The sequence below is a fragment of the Chelon labrosus genome (genome assembly GCF_963514085.1).
Source record: "Chelon labrosus genome assembly, chromosome: 4".
NCBI classification, from domain to species: Eukaryota; Metazoa; Chordata; class Actinopteri; order Mugiliformes; family Mugilidae; genus Chelon; species Chelon labrosus.
Window position 1 is genome coordinate 26,927,491 of NC_140340.1, and position 24,885 is coordinate 26,952,375.

Below are 24,885 nucleotides of genomic sequence, written 5' to 3' on the forward strand. Positions count from 1 at the left end.
CTACTATTAATTCTACTACTACTATTCCTGCTCCTCCTCCTCCTACTACTACTACGACAACGACTCCTGGTACAATTACTACTATTCCAATTTTTCCTCGTACTACTATTTTTACTACTGCTAACTTTCCTACTACTCCTACTACTAAAACTGCTACATCTATTACTACTACTACAACTACTACTATTACTAATACTATTACATGCCTATTACTACTACTCCTATTAACTGCTAATACTACTACTACTCACTACTACTACTACTACAACTGTTACTACTGCTACTATTAGGCTACTACTATGCCCACTACTACTGCTGCTGTTATTACTGCTACTAAATATGCTACTATTACTACTACATCCACTACAAATACTACTACTACTACTACTACAACAACTACTACTATTACTAATAGTATTACATAACTATGCCTATTACTACTACTCCTATTACTACTACTCCTATTACCACTACTATTACTAATAATAATAATACTAATAATAATGATAATAATAATAATAAAAATATGTGAGTTCTTATTATTTCACCTCAACAACTAGAATGCATCTCTGTGTATGGAAGATATTTTTGTGTAATTACTTAGCATTAGAGGTGCTGGTGGGTTTGTGATCACTGAGGAGAGTTAAGCAGAAGCAGTAGTGCCACAAAATAAAGGCCCATCATTTACCCACTGGAAACCAATGCCAAAAATGTGACTGGAACTGTTTGGAGACTAATATTATGCAATCTTGTCAACCAGGAACAAACCATCATTAATGCATGCTCTCTTTCACAAACATAAACACACATACAGGTAACTTTGTGTGATGGTCGCTGGCTGCCTGAATGTCATTTTTATCCAGTTCCACAATCAGCCGTGGCAGTTTGCCATCTAATGAGTTTGCCGAGGCAGAGAGAGGGAGAGAGACAAAAGAGGGAGCAAAAGCCTGAGTCTCACTGCAGGCAGGATGATAGAGAGCGTGGGGGGCTTCCCTGAATCTGCTGCACTGATGACAATTCCTTTAAAGCCAAGTGCAAACTGCTCTGACAGCGTGGCTAATTTTACAACATCTCTCCATCGTCCCTTCCGCTTTCATTTTCTCCCTCCACTGTCTCTTCCCCCGTCTCCCTCTATAACACACACACTCTCTGCCTGAAGGGCTCTGTCCATGCGATTAGGGAAATATAATCTGCTTGGCTAATATTTTCATCATGGGAAATCAAAAGGATCTGAACAAGAGCAATGAAGTCTCTCGTGTTCTTCATCCTTAAGTGAGGATCCATTTCATAAAATGAAAAATGAAAATAGTGCTCAGACAGTAAACAGCCAAACGTCCTCCCATAGCAAGGCTGTGAGACACTTTTGCCAGTTTTATTTAAGCCATAAAGAAACTAACTTAATTTTGTTTATGTGACTGCCATGTTTCACTACCGATATAACAAAACCATCAAAACAATGACATTTTTTAGCTTGTTCCTATATGTATAACTGGCAGGTTTGACCTGCAAATCTGAAGTAAACAACATTGACCATCAATTCAATGTTCTGCTGGGAAACTTTTGGACCTGACATACATGTGGATGTTACTTAGACATGTAGCACCCACCTAGACCAGACCAGGCACCCCCACCCCATAGCAATGACACTCCTTGATGGCAGCAGCCATCCCCAGCAGGATGCAGCCTGACACAGACACAGAAACAGACACAAAAACAGTATAGGAACAACTCAAGAAACATGAAAAACAGCACAAGGTGTTGACCTGGCCTCCAAATTCACTAGATCCCAAACTGATCAAGTATCTGTGGGATGATCCACAGAGGCCCCTCCCCTCAACCCATAGGACTCAAAGGCCCCCACTAACAACATTCTGTTGCCAGTCACCACAGGATGGACCCATGTCCATTCTCTGATGAGTCACAACTGATTTGGATGCACAATTTTATAATGTTATGCCTGATCGATGTATTTACTAATTTGCAGTGAAGTGCAAAAAGACATTGTAGAAATGAGCAGAAATTTGTGCATTAATTAACAGTAATTAATGCGCATTTATATCTGTTCCCAGCATTTGCACAACAAGGCAAAACATAGGACGGACTCATCTTAAACATATACATGTTCATGACAAAAACCTATGTTTGCTGTGACGTAGTGTGAACGTCATCTAAGCGATGTGGAGGGATGTGAATTTGTTTAAAACTAAATGGTTCTGATTAGTTGTAGGACTATCCAATTGCACGTGGAGGCATTCTTTTTTTCTCTGTATTAGTTGAAACATGACCCATAAAGAAATCCAAATGTGGTTACCAGCTACACCAGACAAACAGAATCTATCAGCAGAGGTGCTGGAGTTCACTGATTTAAGTTTTTCTCTTTTTCATGTGAATAAGTTTGTTTGTTTATTGCAAATCTTTGCATGCTATGCTATCTGACTCCAGTACTCTCATTATCATCCAAATGTAGTCGTACAAATCTTCTCATAAAGGCCTAACTCTCCAAGAAAACTGTATTCCCCAAAATGTCAGACAATTTGATAAATTTTTTCAATGCTCACCTAGTTTCTCTATGCTGTCTGGTACCACTTTGGCTCCTTGAAACTCTAGTCACTGTCAACACACCCGTGGTGAAGAGCTGCTGGCTCATCTTCAGACATGCTGGGACATAAGAATCCAGAAATAGACAAAAAGCACCCGAGGAGATCCCAGATGTAGCCAATCAACTCTCAATTTTCTCACTGCGTGTTGCTGTAGTAGAGTCCAAAAACATAACCGTATCATTAATGCGCACAACCAGCTACGCATTTAGTTGCAACCAACACTGTAGTCTCTTTACTCTTTACTGTGTGTGAATGTGCTGAACCAACCTCATTTTATTATTGCTTGAGGAAAAAAAAGAAAGTAACCTGTCACAGACACTGACAGGTGTCTAGATGCATTCTGAAGGATCTTGAAGTGTACTGCCGACCTAAAGAGAGCCCACACCTGGGTACAGTAGCTAAAGGCCAGTGTGTGTGTGTAAGACAGGCCAAGTTATGGAGGAAGTGGAGCAGCAGATAATAAGCCTAGGGAAAGACGCAGGGTATGACTGGGTGTGTGAATGTGGGACAGTATTTCTGCAGGACATGTGCAAATTTATTATTACAAAACCTTTCAGGAGGTGAGTGTAATGATAACTTCAATTAACCCGCTATAGTAGTAGAACGAATGCATTTCACATCCAGAGGAAATCTAAACGGTTGGAGCCAAGTAGGTGCAGTCAGAGTAGAAGATAAAAGCAGTAAGAAACGGGCAGAAAGAGAGACAGCAAAGCAACAGTGGGAACAATTGCCATTCTCCTCCTCGGCTTAAGCCTCTTTCATATTGTGACACACAGAGGAATTATAGCGCAGAGACTGGGTCAGCCACTTATCCATCTCATCCAACGCAGCAACAAGCCGTAGCTCCACAGCAATTACTACTCAGCTGGAACCGCTGCCAGCACACGTCCACGTCCTCTGGTGCTGATGCAGTCACAAGTGCAATAGCAAATCATGTGCTGCAGAACAGGTAGTTAACGTTCAAAAACCTCCACATAACAATGGAGAGCTTCTGTTTTGTCAGTCATAGGAGCACGAAGAAATGAAAGAATGATTTTTGTTAATCAAAATATATACATATATAAAAGATAGGCTGCCATTTAGGTAAAACGAAAAAAACAAATCTAATCTTTGCCCGAGGTTCATCCTGACTGCTGATTTTCCGCAGTGAAATGTCACAGTCGGCCAAATTCGGATGGATTCACACATTTCCACACTCACTTGTTAATTAAACCTATCCTCATGCCTGCATCAACACAAAGCAATGAAACATGATTAGATATCGGAACAAAAGACGGGCTCTGGAAACGTTTCCGCGTAAAATGGCATTAGGCTGGGTCTCATTTTGAACCAGTTAGACGGCGTACATAATCAGGATTAACTTTAGCGCGATGGGGAAAGAGAGGGATCGACAAAAAAGGAAGAGAGACACTGAGAAAAAGAGAGAAGAGGGGGTCATGGAGAGAGAGGATTCACCCACAAAGTCAAACATCTTGCTGGCAGAGTTCAAGACTGGTGTGCTTATTACCATGCAATGGATATACAAGACAGACATTTGTTTAAGATGCTTCCTTTGTGTCTGAAAGTATCCAGGTAAAAATAAATACCTAAATGACACATTATGTACACTGGAGATTTCTCTTTTCTCTTTCTCTTTTTTGTTCTCCTGCAGAACTGTTTAATTTTAGAATTTAGGATTATTAAAAATTTAATTTAGCAGACAGGAAACATGGCCTGCTTTATACTGCATGTAAACACATACAGAAGGCACAGTATATAGTAGTATATAGACATGGATATTGAGCATTATGTCACCTTAACGCTGCATTTTAGATGTACAGGGAGAAAGTATTTTATAAACTGGGTTTCTATTGTTGAGCTCTCCCACGTCATTCGGTGGAATATTTTACTCATCACGAGGAGAACAAGATGGTCTGACAAAACACTATTTAATATGCATACTGTACACAAAGTGCAGAAGCCAATGTTATAGGATGATACGAATATAGAAGTACTGCTAAACATAAAAACAAATCCTAAAAAACAACTAAATTAGCACATAGATTTCTGTTATATGGTGATGTTTAGTAGTTCAAATAGGAAATGGGAGATTTGCGCTGATCTAATCTGGGAACCAGGTTTGGTATTAGTGTGCTGTTGCTTTCTGCCTCCAATGTCATGCAGGACAGAAGGGATCTTTTCACACTCTCACACATTGGAAGCTGCTGTGAAGTGAGAACACGCTAAGCAGCACTGAGCGGGATTTGAATGACTTCTCCATTTAGTGAAATCTTAGCAGCTTTCGGCAAAAGAAAATTGTAAAAAAACAAACAAAAAATAAATAAATAAATAAATCATCAATATTGGTACATACCCGCAGTGTTTATTGACACAATCTGTCACACACACACACACACACCCACACACACACACACACACACACAAGCTTGACATTTCTCTCAGAATGTCAGAGGAACATCAGGGTCAGGTACACTTCTCTACCGTGAGTCCCTGCCTCTTGACCATCATACTTTGAAGGACCCATGTGAAGGGCAATGAAGGAGAACGAACACCATGATAACAGATTTACCCTATGTGTTGCTAGGCAACTAATCCATCAGGCATGGAGTCACAGTATATTGTGACAGTGATGGCCAATTATCAGCCGCCTATCTCGTAGTGAATGCTGTCCACTCGGTGCAGCGTTTACATGTCTCATATGCTGCCCAATGTTTACTGGTGCATGGTGTTTAGTGAATGTGTTTCTGAGTGTGAATCTCACTTTGACAGCTCTGTCACCGACATTCAGCACTCTCCATGAAACCAAATCACTCCCGTATTTAATGTTTGTGCATTGCGGTCCTTGATCAGAGTGGACAGGCATCACATGCTACTATGTCCATTGTGTTGCCGTATTTATTCTGCTCAGAGAGTTGGAAGAATACCTGACAAAACAAGGGAGATTTCACTTTCTTTCACTAAACTTTGTGTGGTTTTCAGCTCCCTCTGTGGTCTTTTCAACAGTATGACACAACATGACTCAGTTGCTCAGTAAAACAGCAGCAGTTTCATTTTTCTGAACCCACAAAACATCACACTTCAAAGTGCAAAAAGCCTATGTGGGACTGATGGTAAATCAAGATATGTAAGATACTGTGAATACTGTAAACTTAAAGAAATTGTAATGTACCATCTTGTGGGTCTAATGAACGTAAAACAGATGAATCACTGATTGAACTTCAGGTTTTGGAGAGCAAGGCCAAAACTTTGCTCACCAAAAAAAAACATTACTTCCCATCTCCAGTTTACTAAACATTATGTTGATAAGCTAGAAGAGTATTGGGAAAGTGTTTTGTGGACAGATGAGAATTGTTTGGTTTGAGAGATGTCAGGTTTGGAGACAAAAAAATCACTGCGGAAACTCATCCAGTCCATGAAACCTGAGGGTGGTAATGTCCTTATTTGGGCCAGGTCAGCTCGCCATGACTGATAGACCAATGACTTCTGAATAGTGCAAGCAAATACCTGAAGTGTTCTGAGGAATGGGCGTAAACTCCTCAAAGCCACCGTAGACGACGGATCAGCAGTTACTGAAAACGTTTAGCTGCTGGACATGGGGGGGGTCACACCAGATACTGAAAATAATAATTCATTTTCACGAATAAATAAATGCTCAAGTATAGTATTCATTTCATTTGATTGGGTACTTTCAGGACTCATTTTACCCAGAAATGTGAAAAATTCTGAAAAGTATATTTTCGATCAATTAATACGGAGACATATTATAAGCAGAAGGTAGTCCTTTTATTCTCATATGAATACATTAATATTTGACAGTGATATATGTGGGTATAAGTAAATGTAAAAAATGAGCCTACATTTAAAAGTTATTTTAAAGTGCAGTGCAGTATACACAAAGTAAACTGGTGATGCTTTCTGATAAGCTATGACGCGTCCTGGGATGTTCAGAGAACATTCAAGGCTAAATCCACACTGAATCACTTTCACGCTTTTTGCTGTGGCTGAGGAGGCCACATCCTTTTACCGATGAATGGTGGAGGGCACACAGACTGGGGTATTGTCATATATGCCTAACCAACTATCTTAAAAAAAAAAGCAGTTTTTATGCCCATGAGCAAATTGAATCGTTTTACTGGTTTACCTCTAAAACTGAAAAGAAATTAGTTTGATTTTTAGGAATGGTTACTTTAAATGCACATTTCCAGTTATGACTAATTCTCATTAGTAATATCTTATATTTAAGAGTTACCACTTTTGTGACTCATGTCAATTTTAAACAATGGTAAAAATCGAATCCAACAACAGAGTAAACGTAGGTCAAAAGTGAACAACCATCTCCCTTGCACCTTGTGATGCACCAGGTTTTGTTTATATTTTGTTCTTTGTAGGTTTTATATTTCTTTTATTCATTTAGTGTTGTTAGTAAGGGATACTTACAACGGAAGAATTTCATTGTATGGTCTAAACTGCTGTTTTTACTGTGCATATGACAATAAACATCTTGAATCTGATCTGGCTGAGTTGTGCTTATCAGAAGAACATTTTACTGCTCCATGTCATTATCATTCTGCAGGGTTTTCATTGCCAGACCCCACAGAGTTACACTGGAGATAAACTGGCCTTCGCTGGACCTATAGGACCTGCTAGACCCTGTGAGGGAACTGCAGTGATTGTCTGTAGGAGGCAGGTAGGGCCTCCCCACCATGCCTCTGTCCACTGACATATTCCCATTCTCCACATACGGACCATAGACAGCCTCTTGAGACGCCTGAGGTTTGGCCAGCTTCATGCGGTCTGTGGCGGGTAAGGCTGCACTCCTTTCCTGGTGGTTGGACGAGAGGAGGTGATGGGGAACCAGTGTGCGCAACTCGGGAAGCGGGGTAGATGCTGGACTAAGGTGCATGCTGGGAGGAGGAGTCTCTATATGAGGTGATACCTGTGACGGTGAAGATGTAGGCGGCGAGGGTTTCTCTAACCCTGTGTGGGGCATCACAGTGGAGAAATGCTGCTCCGTGGTAGCAGCAGGAGGTTTACTGTTGCTGACAGGTTTGGGGAATGAGGCGGCTCCATCTGAGCTGTGTGCCTGCTCAGAACCGACAGTCACTGGGCCGTCAACTGGAGGCCCCTTGCAGTGCATGTTGCTGTGTCTCCTCAGCATGGCAGAGCGGGTAAAGCTCTTTCCACAGGTATTACAGACGTAGGGTTTCTCACCAGTATGTGATCGTATGTGACGTTGCAGGTCTCCTGAGCCGATGAAGCACTTCCCTAAAGTAATTTATGACAAATACTGAATGTAAAACACTGTGTCGACATTATCTACCACCCATTAACACTGAAACTTATACTGAAATGTGGAGAAAACAGGTTTAAAGCCTTACAAGATGTGTTCGCACATTTTATATCTTTAATGTAGTTTTTTTTTTGCAGATAAAATCAAAGCACCAAATATTCTTTATAATAAATATTATATAATGTTAGCAGGACAGCTGCAGCAGCCCTGCTCTGTTTGTATGAACAGGATGTGTTCAGGAACAGTGTTAAGTTGTCCATCACGTCCAACATTCAGATTGCAACACACAGTCTCTGTATTAGTTACACATGCAAAACATCCAAAACAGACTTGAAGTGTAAAAACACACTTCAAGTCGTGTTGACAGGGATAGAGTAGGAGTAAAATATGAGCCGTGAGAACATCTGTCTGAACAGCTGGACTGATGGAATGTCAGATGTGCAAGAGACGTGTGACAGCTGAAATGCTTTCTGTGTAGACACAATGTTAGGACACTGATGTCCATATCTGATAGCCAGTGACTACTCATATGGCTTGGGAAGCCAAATATAGCAAAAATGAATGAAAGCCAATAAGCTTTCAGATATAGCTGTTAACATTTAGCTGCAAAACCAATTCTATGATCCACACTTCCCTAAGCTTTACTGTATGTGTAGGGGAACACATTTTCCATCATGACAATATTATCAGAAGTTCTTTCGTGTAATATGTATGTACAGTACGTAAGCTACAAAACTTGAATGTGAATAACAACTTATAATAAGTAGAGACTACTCCTTACCACAGGTGGCACAGCTGTGTGGCTTTTCTCCAGCATGACGGGCCTTGTGCTTCAGAAGCTTTCTGTGCGTGTTGAAGGACTTTCCACACTGGTCACAGGTGAAGGTCTTGTCTGTTGTGTGAGTCCTCTTGTGCTCCTTGAGATTGCTTAAATTGTTAAACCCTGAACAGAAACATGACAAGAAAAACACAAGGTTATTTTCCACAATCACACCATAACAAATTAATAGATTATCAAGAAGGTAAGGAAAGGTGTTCCTTTTGTCACGTACCTCGACCACATATATCACACAGATGCGGCTTCTCGCCAGTGTGGACCACTTTGTGGCGATGAACATCTCCTGATGCAGTAAAACTGGAAAATACAAACGAATCTTCAACCAAAATTCAACTACAGATCTTTTAGAATTGCATACTAGAGAAAATAGCAGACCATGTATAGAGTTATATCAAATTTGAGGCAGACATACATACATACATACGATAAACAAATAGCAACACAAAATAATACCTAAACAAGAGTCAAGAAAGAAATAAGAATGAATATATGGATAAGGAGAGATGTTTTACCTTTTGCCACACAACTCACAGATGTATGGTTTCTCTCCAGAATGTCGCCTCAAATGGGTCTGTAAATTTCCCGCCTATAAAAGAATATTATTAAAATGCCTCAATAAAAGAAGGAACAAAAACTGTGCAAAGTTACACCATACCATACCTGTGAGAAGTTTCTCCCACAAACATTGCACTGAAAGGGTTTCTCGCCTGCAACAGAAAATGTAGGTTTGCGTTTAAAGTATTAAAATGAATCCCTATGACTTATTCTAAACCTGTGATTATAAAACAAAAGCGGAGATACCAGTATGCGAGCGCTTGTGCAGCTCTAGGTTGCTCGGATGTTTGAAGATCTTCCCGCACACCTCACAGCAGTATTGCTTGTGTCCTGCCTGCTGTGGTGTCTCTGGCATAGGCTTCAGATTTTGATCCTCTTGGTTCACAGTTGGAGGACTGGGCAGTGGAACATCTGCTGCTGCCTCTGGAACCTCTTCTCTGTCTGCAGCAGTGCCTTCAATAGGAACTTCTGGGGCTTCGGTCTGGACCACACTCCTCCCTTGATAGTTCTCTTTGGGACAGCTGAGGATGGGTTCAGCGGTGGATTCAGCGCACATCTCCTCCAAAGCCTTCTGAGACCGGAGGTAGTTGTATTTCTTTAGGTACACAGCTTTCTTTGGACGAACTGTCTTGTTGAGCATTGAGTCTGTGGGGTCAGAGCTGGGAGTGTTTAAATTATCTGAGGGTGTTAAAGAGGAGACAGGGTTCTTTTCCACAGCTATAGATGTGCAGGGGGGGGTAGGCTGAACTGTGTTTCCTGAGTTGACAGAGGCGTTGTTTCCTCCCTGGCTCATCCCGAGCGGACACTGCTGCTCTTCCCCCACCACCAAAGGGCCTGGGCCTTGATTTGAAGCAACACTATTAGTCTGAATTGCACTTTGTTTGAAATACTGCTTACTATAGAAGTTGCGGAGCTTGTATCCATGCACTAGTTGTTTTTCTACAGGTGCCTGAGAGCTGGAAGCAATGTCACAGTTTGAGCTGTTGCTAGAAATAGGAACCGGCATCCGTCGGGTGTGGTCCACGTCACTGCTGAAGCCGGGCTTCTGGGATTCAGAGGGACAATGCAGGTCAACATCATGAGGGAGACTGCTCCCCAAGAGGCAGTCATGCTCTGAGCCCAGCATGCCTGGGAGAGAAAAGGAAGGTATTTCCACGGGTGGAGGACATGGCTTGAGAAAGGCGTTACACATGCTCTGCACATTTGGAACCTGCAAACACTGAGCAATGTCCAGGAGCGCCTGCACATTATCTTGGTTAATGTCGAGATGGGAGGTATACATGTAGTCCAGTATTTGGCCGATGCCACTGACATCCTGGATAACCAGGTTGAACACCTCATTCTTCTGACTGGGGGAATTTTGGAACAAAGACCTAGAAAGAATAAAATCATACATTTAAACATTTGCTTACTTAGAAGCAGCTCATTAACAATAACGGCTATGTGATAGGTATGGAAATACACTCACTTGCCAGTTCCTTAGGTACACTAGTGAAAACAAATGCACGCAATATGACAGTCCTGCACTAAATCTTAGCTTCATGAACGTTATAGTATTCAGCATTTGATTAAAATAACTGGGAAAGCCATTTATAACAGAAACACTTTGGTGTTTAAATCAATGTAGTTTAACAACACCACAAACTACATCCTCCAAAATAATCACACAGTTGAATGACATTTTCTTGTGTGCTGTTATATTAGAGCGCGGTTGTCTTCACTAGTGTACCTTATGTTTTGGCAAGGGGGTGTATGCCAGTGATGTGTATCTGCATTACATGTATAGAGGCAAAGAGGCACCTGAAATAGGAGCTGAAAGCGGCCAGGACATTTTTGTGGGCTTTGAAGCAGACACCTTTGACCACCAGCATGCAGTCACAGAGCAGACCCTGAATCCTCTGCTCCTGGAGCTGCTGGAGGAGGTAGGAGCTGTGGCTGGACAGAGTGTCCATGGTCACTCAGCTGCAGACCGGCGCAGCTCCAACTTCTCCATCAAAAGGCTAGACAAGTTCAAAACAGCAAGTGACTAGTTATTACTTATTCTTACGGCCAGCAACTGATGCCAACATTTTGAAACGACAACGTTCATGTGTATCTCTCAACAAACTGCGCATAATTCAGTGTCCCTGCGCTTACGAGACCGCCCATGCAAAAATTGGACGAAAACTGTTAAGCTAACTACAAAGCTATGCTAATCAACCACAGCTGTGTGTGGCGCCATCGCCAAAATAAAATAAAATCCCCAAATAATTACATTTTCGCATGTAAATTAGCCGTATTTATTGTCAGTTGAGCAGTCCAGTTTAGAGGTCCAAACCTACTTCGAAGGTTTCCAGCTTTAATTTGGATGATGGGTCACTTTTTTGACACTAACAACATTACATCACTTCCTGGTGCAACCGCTATCTCGAGCTGAAGTAGATACCGTGAACAAATCTCTAAATAAGATAAGATACACATTTATTTATCCCACAGCGGGCCATGTTATGTGTAACTAGACTGAAATACTGAAAGTATGTACGTATTATTAAAAGCTGTGTACTTCAGTCATTTCCAATGTCAGAACTTTGCTTCAGTCAGGTTTCCGCACGGGAGGCTAATAATGTTGCTCCCATGTGTCGCCGTAATCACGTGTGTTTTGAAAAGTTTAGACGAATGGAGCGGAGCAGGCGAATGTTTGTTTTCAAAAACGATTTTGAAGCAAAACGAATTCATCGTAACGACTAACGACATTTGGCGTGTTGTTAAATCGTCCGTGGCATCGTGACACAGGTTTATTTGTAACATTTTTATAGCTTTAGATAACATTAGCCGGTCTTCCTTAGCTAACGTTAGCCTGCATCTGTGTTAAGGAAAGTTGGATCCCGCCTCTGCGAGTATTAAACGGATTTCGGTTTATACGTTGGTACGGTTGGTTTCAGTTGAACACTTCGTTAACAGAGTCAGTTAAACAACGGTTGGGCCAAGAAAGAGACTCGTCAATATGGTGTTTTTCACCTGCAACGCGTGTGGTGAATCCTTGAAAAAAGCCCAGGTAGATAAACACGTGAACATTTGCCGGGGGTGCCAGGTCCTGTCCTGCATCGACTGCGGAAAAGACTTCTGGTAATTACTGACCCAGTGTGTCCTGTGTTATGTTACGTTCACCATGTAGATCTAGTATTATGGTCCTAACGTTCAGATTGCTAACGGTATGTGTACACTGATGTTTGCTTGTACGTGTTACAAAAGGGGCGATGACTACAAAAACCACATTAAATGTATCAGTGAGGACCAGAAGTATGGTGGCAAAGGCTTCGAGGCTAAAGCTAACAAAGGAGACATGAAACAGCAGCAGTGGATCCAGGTACATATAACAATCCTTTATTGATCCCTCATGGGGAAAAAAATTAAAAATCTTTCTCTGCATTTAACCCACCCATTTGTTCGCACAGTAGTGTGTACACTCTGAGCAGTTTGGGGGTTAGATGCTCTAACCACTATTCCACATTTCCCCAAAATGCAGAGGTCTCTGTAACAGTTTGTATGTGTGTTATTCAAGTTTGTGTTTTTGTTTTAATATATGTATCTTTTACTGCAGAGAGTCCACGATGCCATGAACAAACCTGGAGTCAGCGCAAAGCTGAGAGATGTGCTCAGACAAGTCAGTTCGTATGACAACGTACCGAGAAAGAAAGCCAAGTTCCAGGTTGGCATTACTTAAAACCACAAATGTTTTCTGATTATCAGTTGTGTTTTTTGGTGGCAAAACTTGTTCGCATGAACTAATCAGTTATGTTTTTTTTTTTCTTTTAGAACTGGATGAAAAATAGTCTTAAAATTGCCAACACCAGCCTGCATGATGAAGTATGGGACATAATTTCTGCAGCTGACAGTGTAAGTTACTCTGCTTACTGGTGATGCTGTTTATTTGACTGTTTGCTGTGAATATTGATAGCAAAGCAATAGGTGAGATTTAAAGTAATGAAATTCCTTAAGAAATGGTTTCCAAAGGCCTTTGCCACTTGCTAAAAATGTATTTGTTTTTCCCGGGTAATAACATATCCAAGTAATCAGATTACAGATCGCTGTTTGTAAATGCAAATGTTTACAAAAGATTTCAGAACACTGGAAGCAATGTACTCCTTTGTGTGTTTTTCTGGTTGTGCTAGGCTATTTTAAGGAAAGAATAATTTTCTTTACCCACTCGTTGTCTGGCAGGCTCCAGAGACTACACAACCAACAGTGGCTGAAGTAAAAATGGACACGGATGTAAATGAAAAGCAAAATGGCCAACCAAATGCAGAGAAAAAGAAGCTGAACAAACGTGAGCGCAAAGAAGCCCGTCAGCAAAAGAATGGGAAAGCTGCAAAAGGAGCTGAAAAAACAGCCACACAAGAGCCAGAGGAAGACCAGGGTGCCAAAAAGGGAAAAAAGGACAGGAAGAGAAAGCACGACTATGAAGCATCTGGAGATGATGTGGAGAATGGACATGATGCTGCCACTGAGATGTCCTTCAAGAAAACAAAGAGTAAGTCAAATTTTTCTGAGTATGTGTAAATTAGTCACTGCAATGTACTGTAGGTGAATAAGACTTATTGAAATGCTGAAATACTAACATACATGTGTTTAAAAAAGTGAAAAGTGTTGTATTTAAAGATTTATTTACTTTTGCAGCTGACAAAACAGCAGCTGGTGATATTTCCATGTCAGAGGAGACTGAAGATCAAGCTGTTTCTAAAGGTAACGTTGCCCTACATGACTAAGACCAGAGGTCACAAATAGGTGGTCTCAGATTATGAACAAGCCTTAAATGTGGATGATGTTGATAGAACTACTGGGCTTCATGTGTCTCATATCGCAGCCAGTCATAATGGAAGACACTTAAACCTACTTAAATCTACTTACCTGACTTTGGTTGGTTGTCACAAAACGGTAGTAAGTTACTTAAGCTTCATCTTGATGTAGCGACTGTAAGTGTGTCTTGTAACCGTAATATATATTGATTTTTCTCTTTTTCTTTAACTTGTATTTTTGTTGTGCTGCTGTAACACCCAGATTTCCCCATGGATCATTAAAGTCCTATTGTGGTGTTTTTTTCCCTTTGCTTTAGTAAATTGTTTCTTGACCTCTTTGAATTTTATTGACGAACCTTAGTAAATAAATGATGGTGTTAAATGAGCCACCAGAGGTCAGTGTTGCTTCTCTTGTTGACAGTGTTGACTCAGTGAATATTCTCCATACTGGAAGCTAATGTATGCTTCTGGTCTACTGACAGGCAAATTCAACTGGAAGGGAAACATCAAAGCAGTACTGAGAGACTCACCTGACCAGGAACTGTCGGTAAAGAAACTCAGGAAGAAGGTGAGGCATGAAGTGTTAAATTATAATGTGTGTTCAAGTCTTTATTTCCTTATTTGTACGCTAGACATCTAAACCCAGGTTCTTGCTTTTATAAATATGGTTTCAAAATGAGACCTGTTGTTGCCGTAACATTAAGAGCTTGTCTGTCTGTTGCAGGTTTTGGCAGCCTACTACTCATACACTGGTGAAAAGAATTTTAAAACAGAAGAGGAGGTGCTTGTAATTTTCAACAAGAAGGTCAATAACAATCCCAAGTTTAGGGTTTTGAAAGACAGAGTAAAACTTATTAAATAGAGTTGTTCCCCTCTGCTTCTTGCATGTCACGATACTTATGTACTTTTAATATTTAAAAGTCATTGTTGTCTGTCATCTTTCCTTGCATCTTTTTATTCAGATGACATAATCTGGAAGATTAAATCATTTTATGACTCAACTATGTGTCCTGTTCCTGTTCAGTAGTTCTGTGGACTGCCGTGGGTCCGGTAGCATGACTTTTAGAAATTACCTTTGAACGTGTCAGTGTTTTTTTTAATGTATAAAATGACAGTTGTGATAGATGGCTGCTTTGTTTCACATTCCATGCTCACAGTAAGGCTGGGAAGTGGCACCTTATCTGTGGGATTGGATGTTCGAGTGGGGGAAGGGAAGCGGGAGAGGTGCACCTGAGGTGAATTTGACTCTCACACGGGACGAAGTTAATGCACATTCCTCGGCACCCCGAACGGGGTTCACTTGGCCAGGGACACAGAAGCTCCATAGAAGCAAGACGCTTGGTGTCAGCCTCAGGTGAAGTTTTAATGCTGTCTGATTTTCCACGGCTAGAATGAGTAGTCTCTTTACCCTGTACAAACGCACACACATTCACACACAAACAGGAGGAGCTACAGAAGGAAATCTGCCCAGCTTTATGAAGCTCCGCTAATCCCAGCTGGTTTAACACTGATGTTCATTCATCACGCTGCTAACCTGTAATTGTATATTGCATGCTTTGGGTTTTAGTCAAGCTGTTACTCAAGTTTGCTAGTATTAAAATGATGTTTTCTAGTCCAGTTGGACTCAACAGTGGCCAATTCTTTTGTTTTAATCCAGACCCCACAGGATACTGAAACTAACCCTGGTTTTACTGTTGAGATCAGCATTTTATTTTTTCCATTAGATATTCAAGGATGTGGCCAGTATCTTTTGCATTTATATTAATGGCAGCTGTAGATGTCCAAATGATAAAATGCTCATCTTACCTTGAGTATTAAAGTCATGCTGTGTAATATTTAACCACACTGAAATCCTAAGTTGCTTGTATAGCCATTTCCCTATTAGGACTAATATTCTAATAGTAGCTAAAGTTGGCAAACCTGGTGTGTTTATATTGTTGTATATTTATTGGCCAATATTCAAGCATAATTGTCCTCTTACGAACACTCTTCTAACTGTGGCATGCTCATGCTCATGTTCATGGGGCAGAACTATATTCGGTGCATTTGGAAAACAAGGGATGCGTGTCGCAGCAAAATGTGTACAGCCCTCTTACCTTAAAGTTTTCCCTAAAAAGAGACATGGTGGAGTACATTTACCCTATTTATTAATATGACCATCATACATTATGTTTAAGTGCAACTTCTCCACATTACAGCATAAATTGCAGGCTCCGAAAAACAACAACAAGAGCACATGTTGTGACCTCCATAATGGCACTGTTTGTTGGAGGACTTCTAGTTACCATATAATAATAATCACTTTGTTCATGTCGATTTAACCTAGTAGCCCAGCAAATAAATCTGGGTAGACAAAAGTGGATTCCTGTGACTATTTCCACAGAATGAGTGGTTGCAGTGAACTGTGAAGTATTCCCTTTTCTTCCCCTGCACACGCCCTGTCTTTGTGTCATTGACGTTTTTAATTCTGAGAGTTCAAAAGTAAAACAACACTATCAGCAGTGTCAGGTTCTTGACAGCAATATGAAAAGCTAATATGTATTGTGCAAACTTTATGAGGAGTGGCAGACAGTGTACACTGTCAGATTTTTATTTTATTTTATTTTTTCATTGCAGGTATCCTTAGTTTATCTAGGAGGGTGGTGTTGTTTTGTTTTTGTTTTTTTGTCTTGCCCGGTGGTCCAGTTTGACCTATGCTCTTTGTGTTAACATGGTTTTGACGATTTAGTGACAAACATGCTTAAAAATATTTAGTCTGTCAGCCTACTGAATAACCTGCTAATACAATGTGTTTCAGTTTAGTTTATCTATTTATTTATGCATTATTGGATAAAAAGGACTATGTATCCAATTTTTTTACACAACTTAACATTTCTGAAGATTCAGGTATTCTGTTTTTACATTTTACTTGATAAATATACTCGTTTTATGAATTATTTCTAAGTTAAATGATTCAATTATGTTGTGTTTATTCTTTTTCTGTACCTGCATTTGAGCGATTCCATCGTTTCTAACACAAAAACTACAGCTGTCTCTTTCACGTGCGTCATAAAGAAGCGACGCAGTGCCTAAACAGGAAGTGCCTTCTAATAACTGGTTAGCTTCTAACGCTAATAGAAGTGAGTGGTACCGGTCAACAGAATGTTTAACGACAGTGAGCTTGCAACGCTGAGAAATCGCTTCAAGAGAGATGCTGAGTTTCTTATGCAAACGACGACATCGGGAGACGAAGATGAAAAGAGTAAGCGTCCTAAGAAATGATGTCCGCCAATATTATTAGCCAATTTTCATTAGTTTTCTTACAAACTCTGGGGGGTAACGTTGCTGTGAAATGTTGGGTGTTTCTATGGGTGTCGAAATGTTAATAACATTACTTATTTCACACTTGGACTGCCGCCGAGCCAAGCAGACATATTAGTCAGAAGTGTAGCTAACTTTGATCCTCTTGCTAAATGGTGTTTAAACAACTTATAAAGCCATAGTTAATCAAATGCTAACTCTTTCAGATAAAGCAGAGCGTGTGGCTGTTGTAACTGAATCATTTTTTTTCTTTTCTAATATGGTGTCTGGTGGGCAGCTTGTACAGAGTCTAGTTGTCCAGCTTTGAGGCCCTCCCTGGCAGAGATCCAGCAATTCTTGATTGTTTTGACTGTGAACAAACGCTGTGTCAGTTGAGCAACATAATACAGGGAAACTCAACTCCTACACTGCCCCAACCCAAGGGTCATGTCTCTGCCAGTGTAAACTGATAATTGTAATGGAACCAAACATTTTTCGAGGTGTGTGTATGTGTGTGTGTCTCTCCACATGCACGCATACCCATCAGTGATCCTTCTGGCAGTAATAATTGCAATATAAATCTAACAATTTGCCGTAGTGCTGTGCGCGTTGTGCAGAAGACAGACATAACTTTGATTAAAGGTGTAGGACATATTCTTTTGTAGGGTCTCGAGTTCATTGTGAACTCTGCACAGAGTAGACCAGCGTGCTGAACCATTTCAGCAGCCAACAACAGGCTCTGATACGTTTAATCAACCAGTAAATTATAGAGATTAATAGCTCTCTGAGAAGCAAGATTATCTCGGAGAAACCTATCAGTTTCACCTCAAAAGCTGCTTAAATCTGAAAGGCGAGGATTAATTACATTTTCCAAAGGCAAGGCAAATCTCATATTTGATAGTCTAGTCCATACCATTCTGTAAACCCTTTCAGTGCCCTTGTTAGTACGTTTTCACTGAGTCATGCACTATGTTCGTGTTAAAGTTTGTCAGTATTTTACTGTGTGTTTAAGCTAACATTTAACACTGTAGACACGTTTTTCTGTCCAGTTCTCATGTGCTGAAACATGCTCTTTTAGTTAAACCTATATTTGTAATTCTTTTCCGACTCCCGTCTTTCCTACTACCCTTTAGGTCAGAAGGAAAAAGATGCCAAACCCCTCCCTCGCATTAATAAACATTCAGTTTTCTGGATCGTGGCATCTATAGCTGTGACATACTATGTGGAATTCCCCCGCAACATTATGGAAAATGATGACATTAAAAGGTAAGTGAGCTATGAGGGAGACATGCATTTTTAGATTTTCTGGAAATAGACAGATTATCTTAAATAGTCAAAATTAAATCCAGAGCAATAGGCAGTGATGGAGTATGCACAGGACAAAACATCACAGAAGAATGTGATCATTGTCCCATTATTGCATGTCAGGCCAGTAAAGAGACACGAGTATATGCTCAGGTGAGCATATACTCAGGTCTATAAATGACCTAAGCGCACACAGAAAGCATTGTTCTTCAAAAACCTTCATAGTCACGAAAGGTGCTTGGTCACGGTCAACAAAGAGAAACGTATTTTGTTTTCTCTTTCAGCCGTATTATGGGTAAATGATACGAATGAAAGCACTGGTATCTGATAAACCTTTTGTGATATTATACCTCCTTGTACATTTGAATAGACTGTTTTCAGCTGTTGTATTAATGTTCCTCACTTTAAGCCTTGTGTTTCCAGTTGGTGGTTCAATGTCGGTCTGGTACTACTTGGGATCTGCCTCTGTCTGGCCATGTTTTGCATTGTGTACCTGGAGTGGTTCAAAGGCATCCAGCACTATGACCAAGAATACCCTGCCATTCCTCCCATCACCACTGCAGCGTTTCTTGCTGCATCAGCCAGGTAATGAAAGAAACTAGCTGCACACGTCCTCAATTTGCTCATCAGTGACACGGGCGACCTCTGTGCTGCAACAGCAAAGGATATAGTGGTCAGCATTTGACTGTCTAAAGCAACTGGTTGTCTGTGTTTTAACTTACTTGCATACCACCACCTAGATCACTGAGAATCTCAATGAGTGTGAAATTTTAACTTGTTACTGAGAAAAGTTTTGGTCAGAAGAAAGCACAACAGTTCCTCATTCCCTTTTGTGTGCTGAATCTTACCTGCAGCAGGTGCAGTTCATTGTCTAGCGAGTGTAAGCTGGCCAGACATGGTGAAGAAATTGCCAATCCTCTTGTGCTGGCCTTTAGCTCAGTTTGCAACCTGGCCTGCCAGCTATCTGAGCATGCTGCTTCAACTTCAACTTAGGCTGGCAGAGCTTGTTAAAATGATGATTGATGATTTCATTTTAGAAAATGTCCAAATGCCCAACATACACCATATTGCCAAAAGTGTTCGCTCATCTGCCTTTACACGCATATGAACTTAAGTGACATCCCATTCTTAAACCACAGGGTTTAATATGACGTCAGCCCATCTTTGCAGCTATAACAGCTTCAACTCTTCTGGGAAGGCTTTTACACAAGGTTTAGGAGTGTGTTCATGAGAATTTGTGACCATTCTTCCAGAAGCGCATTTGTGAGGTCAGATACTGATGTTGGACGAGAAGGCCTGGCTCACAGTCTTCACTCTAATTCATCCCAAAGGTGTTCTGTCAGGTTGAGGGTCAGGACTCTGTGCAGGCCAGTCAAGTTCTTCCACACCAAACTCGCTCATCCATGTCTTTATGGACCTTGCTTTGTGCACAGGTGTGCAGTCACGTTGAAACAGGAAGGGGACATCCCCAAACTGTTCCCACAAAGTTGAGAGCATAGAATTGTCCAAACGCTCTTGGTGTGCTTGGATGCAGCTGCTCGGCCATGGAAACCCATTCCATGAAGCTCTCCATGCACTGTTCTTGAGCTAATCTGAAGGCCACATGAAGTTTGGAGGTCTGTAGCGAATTGACTCCGCAGGAAGTTGGCGACCTCTGTGCACTATGCGCCTCAGCATCCGTTGACCCCGCTCTGTCATTTTATGTGGCCCACTTTACGTGCCTGAGTTGCTGTCGTTCCCAATCACTTCCACTTTGTTATAATACCAGTGACAGTTGACTGTGGAATAGTAGCGAGGAAATTTCACGACTGGACTTGTTGCACAGGTGGCATCCTATCACAATACCACTCTGGAATTCACTGAGCTCCTGAGAGCGACCCATTCTTTAACAAATGTTTGTAGAAGCAGTCTGGATGCCTAGGTGATTGATTTTATACACCTGTGGCCATGGAAGTGACTGGAACACACTGAATTCAATTATATAGATGGGTGAGTGAATACTTTTGGCAATATAGTGTTTAACAACAAAAATTGCCATTCAGAAATGCTAAACATGTTTCACAATCATTTTAAGCTGTATAATGTGCTGCTCTACCCTGTATTGATAAAAAAAAAAAAAGGAGGTCTCAAAGGTGATAATAATAGTTATCAGCCCCAAAAATCTAATCCTGGTCAGGCTTTTAAATGTCATGTGGGAACACAAACACGCTGTTCCCAAGCTGTTGACACACTGTTGGTATCATATTATATGATTCGGGTTACTCAGAATTAAAGAGCCTTGCCCAAACAATGACAAAAAAAAAACATGACAAAGGTTAAATGTGTGGTATTTTTAGACAGCTTTTTGTTTGCCTTTAAGCTTTAAGCATTTGCTTTGTCTTCCCTTTGTTGTACTGGAAAGCTAACTCTTTGAAGGAATACTCTTTTTTTTTTTTTTTTCTAGGTCAGTCTGGCAAGACTATCAACCCATTGGTTAGTCAAACAATTACATCAATATATAAAATTAATATACAGGTTTAACAGACATGTTTTCCAAGTCTATTTTTGATTTTTAACTAATTGGTTGATGGTGCTTGATACAGTCTGACACTGTCGGGTTTACATAACATTACATTAAAAGAACTTAAACAAAAAGAATCAATATCAATAATAATCTGTCTAATTAATAATCTGTAATAAAGAAATACTTTAAAATCTCTTGTATATTTGCTGGTCTTTCATGAGGAACCAAGCGTTGTTATGTGTTATTTACACTTTTGCAAATCCATCCTCTGTTTGTATATCAGAGAAGATCAGGATACACCGATCTGGTAAGGGTAAACTCTTACTAGTGTAGAATAATCCAAGGCTTTTACATTCAAACAAATGTGTGTTTGAAGCTCTTACAGAGTTCACACAGTCCTTATTATGTTTGAGGGGATTGTTCGATTATTCATTGTCGGATCGTCAGTATTTGATGAAGGACTTAGCAGGGAAGTAATCATGACGACTAACAGCTTAAGTTACCCAGTAGTGTGAGTTGAAAATGCCCACTTTGTTTGTGTGTTAATAGATATTCCCGACTAATGGCGTTTATTTGATCTTAAGTCTTAATGATTACATTAATTAATGTCCCGCTTTTGTTGTCATGGCTGAATGGAGCCATATTTATTAGCAACACTTGAATAAATAAAAAAGGCACCACATATAAATTCAGAATATTGATTTTCTTTTCTGTCTTTCTCCTGCAGCTTCAACATTGCATTGTGGCCAGTGTGGTCCTTCTTCACTCCACTCATCCTCTTCACGCAGTTCATGGGCGTGGTCATGTTCATCTCTTTGCTGGGATGAATGTGAAAGGTGACGATGATACCATTTTTGATTTTAAATTTCACAAAACGTCTTTTTACAAGTGACACGAACATGATTTACAGGACTGCTTTTTTTAAAGATTCTTACAGTAAAGTAAGAATGCTCCTACACTATTCTGAAAGAGAGAAATTTATACATCTAATATTAGCACTTCAAACGTTTTTTTTGAATAATCTCAACTTGTCTTTTTTTATGCAGCTGCACAATTGTCCCTCATAAACCGTAATTTTAGTTTTTTTGAAATTTCTCCATTGCTTACACACATTTTCTTATACCGAGCTCAAGCTATCTTCACTCAACCTTATTTCTTCACACACAAAGTTACTATAATGATGTACTTCCTTCACACACATCTCCCCATGAAACAACCCTTGTTCTCACAGCATTACAACATAGTAAAAGTCAGCAACATTTGTCTCTTGATACATGTTATACCTATACAAGATCAAGATATGTAGATGAACTGGAAAAATAAAATATAATATTAATAATAGTAAATGACTACACTTACTGTCTAGTGGCAGGATGTATATTCCCCTTCACCTCTGACACTTTAACCAGCCTACCCTAAGCAAACACCGTATGTACCATATGGTAGGCAACACAGTATTGGCCTGAATTCCATTCTAAACTAAGTGCCTTGTGTTAATCTCCCTGTGCCATGCTAATTTCTCTGTGGGTTCCTCACACCTTTAACAAACTTCCATCTGCCGTCTGTTGGTCTAATTCTGAGTTCATCTGAGTCACAGCTGTTGTCGGCTGGTAATGATGTTTTTGCCTGCAGCGCTGTATGGTCACGCTGGTGCTGGTGTGCTCAATAATTTGAGCCAAGTTTGGGATTTTTTTTAATTGAAATGTTTTCCCATGTTAAGTAAGTAAATGACTCATTTGATGACAACCTCCTCGTGCACATCCACTCCAGCTGGCTACTTGTCCACCACCGATTCGGTGTGAAGTTTTCATCAAACTGCTTCACCGCCACCATTTCACGTCATCCTTCTCTCTCCACCATCTAGGACCACGCAAAAGACACGGAGTGACAGGGCCTTATCCAGAGCTGCCTGGAACTTCCTCCCCAAACGCATCCATGACAGCACCAATGTTCAAGACCCTAATCAAAACTCACTGTTTGGATTAACAGAACTACTGTTAATGTGTCCACTTGATTTGAGTGTTTACCATGTTTTTAACTTGTTCTGTTATCTTATTTTGTAAAGCGCTCCATAGACAGACATAATTAAGTTTGTCTGTTGTGCTAATCTCCCAGGAAAAAAAAATGTAAAATATTTCAAACTGTGCTAGGAGACCAACAGTGTTTTAAAGGTGAAGCCCTCTTAAAGATGTTTGCAGATACTCTGCACGAGTTTTTCTTCAATAAACCTTTATAACAAATTGGAATGAATACTTGAACTTTTTGTTTCCACATTAAAGCCCATCTTGAGGCATCTTTTTATACCATGGCTCGCAAAAGTATTCATACCCCTTGAACTTTTTCACATTTCGTCACGTTTACGACCACAAACATTAATATATTTTATTGGAATTTTATGTGAAGGACCAACAAATATTTATTCTCAAATAAACAACTAAAAGGTGCGGTGTGCAAAAGTATTCTGCCCCCTGGAGTCGATACTTTGTGGAATCGCCTTTTGCTACAATTACAGCTGCAAGTCTTTTGGGGTATGTCTCTACCAGCTTTGCACATCTGAAATTGTTGCCCATTCTTCTTTGCAAAACAGCTCAAGCTCAGTCAGATTAGCTAAAGAGTATTTGTGAATGGCAGTTTTCAGATCAGACGAGACTAAGTGGCTGGGGAGAGGGCTGTCTGGGCTTCCCTGCTGAAGCTGCTGCCCCCGCGACCTGTACCCGGATAAGCGGAAGAAGACGAGACGAGACGAGTTTTCAGATCTTGCCGCGGAGTCTCGATTGGATTTAGGTCTGGACTTTGACTGGGTCATTCTAACACATGAATAAGTTTTGCATTGTCCTGCTGGAAGGTGAACCTCCGCCCCAGTTTCAAGTCTTTTGCAGACTGGGTTTCTTCCGAGATTGCCCTGTATTTGGCTCCATCCGTCTTCCCATCAACTCTGACCATCTTCCCTGTCCCTGCTGAAGAGAAGCACCTCCAGAGCATGATGCTTTTGCATTTTGCATTTTGCATTTAGGCCAAAAAGTTCCATTTTGGTCTCATCTGCAAACAGGACTTCTTATGGTTTTCTTATAACAATGGCTTTCTTCTTGCCACTCCATAAAGGCCAGATTTGTGCAGTGCACAACCAATAGTTGTGATTCCCCCGGCCTGTAAGTTTGGGTGGATGGACGTGTCTTGGTAGGTTTGCAGTTGTGCCGTACTCTTTCCATTTCCAGATGATGGATTGAACAGTGAGATGTTCAAAGCTTGGGAAATCTTTTTATAGCCTAACCCTGCTTTAAATTTCTCCACAACTTTATCCCTGACCTGTCTGGTGTGTTCATTGGGCTTCATGATGCTGTTTGCTCCCCAATATTCTCTTAACAAACCTCTGAGGACGTCACAGAACAGCTGTATTTGTACTGAGATTAGATTACACACAGGTAGACGTCTAGTCATTAGGTCAACATGCGATCATTCAGCAATCATCAGGCAACTGAAGGCAATTGGTTCCACTCAGAGAAAAGGGGACTGAATACTTTTGCACACCGCAAAAATTTCAAATCATGTGTAATTTTCTTTCTAGTTCTCAATTGTGTGCCACTTTGTGTTGATCTTTGACATAAAATATATTTATGTTTGTGGTCGTAACGCGACAAAATGTGGAAAAGTTCAAAGGGGCAAGCCACTGTAACTACAGTGATATAAGGTTAGGCCTGAAACTCACTGAAATCCAGACTATATACTCAACTTGACTAAAA

The 24,885-nt window shown here is 40.5% G+C and overlaps 3 protein-coding genes across 4 annotated transcripts; 2 read left to right on the forward strand and 1 right to left on the reverse strand.

Moving 5' to 3' along the window:
- Window positions 1-6,385: 6,385 nt before the first annotated feature.
- On the reverse strand, window positions 6,386-11,659 carry zbtb49 (zinc finger and BTB domain containing 49). The gene is made up of 8 exons (XM_084542587.1): window positions 11,605-11,659; window positions 11,084-11,283; window positions 9,530-10,656; window positions 9,389-9,435; window positions 9,241-9,314; window positions 8,943-9,025; window positions 8,672-8,833; window positions 6,386-7,865 (listed from the first exon to the last, which is right to left on the reverse strand). The coding sequence occupies exons 2-8, from the start codon at window positions 11,233-11,235 to the stop codon at window positions 7,144-7,146; spliced, it is 2,367 nt and encodes a 788-aa protein (XP_084398713.1). The 5' UTR covers window positions 11,236-11,283; window positions 11,605-11,659; the 3' UTR covers window positions 6,386-7,143.
- Window positions 11,660-11,819: 160 nt separating this feature from the next.
- lyar (Ly1 antibody reactive homolog (mouse)) lies at window positions 11,820-15,076 on the forward strand. The gene is made up of 8 exons (XM_084542588.1): window positions 11,820-12,388; window positions 12,515-12,629; window positions 12,864-12,971; window positions 13,079-13,159; window positions 13,484-13,793; window positions 13,940-14,005; window positions 14,541-14,626; window positions 14,783-15,076. The coding sequence occupies exons 1-8, from the start codon at window positions 12,267-12,269 to the stop codon at window positions 14,918-14,920; spliced, it is 1,026 nt and encodes a 341-aa protein (XP_084398714.1). The 5' UTR covers window positions 11,820-12,266; the 3' UTR covers window positions 14,921-15,076.
- A 2,008-nt stretch (window positions 15,077-17,084) lies between these two features.
- Window positions 17,085-23,431, forward strand: tmem128 (transmembrane protein 128). 2 transcript variants are annotated; one of them, XM_084542371.1, is made up of 6 exons: window positions 17,085-17,299; window positions 18,471-18,603; window positions 19,066-19,227; window positions 21,086-21,114; window positions 21,873-21,981; window positions 23,010-23,431. In XM_084542371.1, exons 1-6 carry the CDS (start codon window positions 17,200-17,202, stop codon window positions 23,206-23,208), a joined length of 732 nt encoding a protein of 243 aa, XP_084398497.1. In that variant the 5' UTR covers window positions 17,085-17,199; the 3' UTR covers window positions 23,209-23,431. The 2 variants fall into 2 exon arrangements, with proteins under 2 accessions (XP_084398497.1, XP_084398498.1); XM_084542372.1 differs by lacking the exon at window positions 21,086-21,114 and having other exon boundaries at window positions 23,010-23,148.
- The last annotated feature ends 1,454 nt before the right edge of the window (window positions 23,432-24,885 follow it).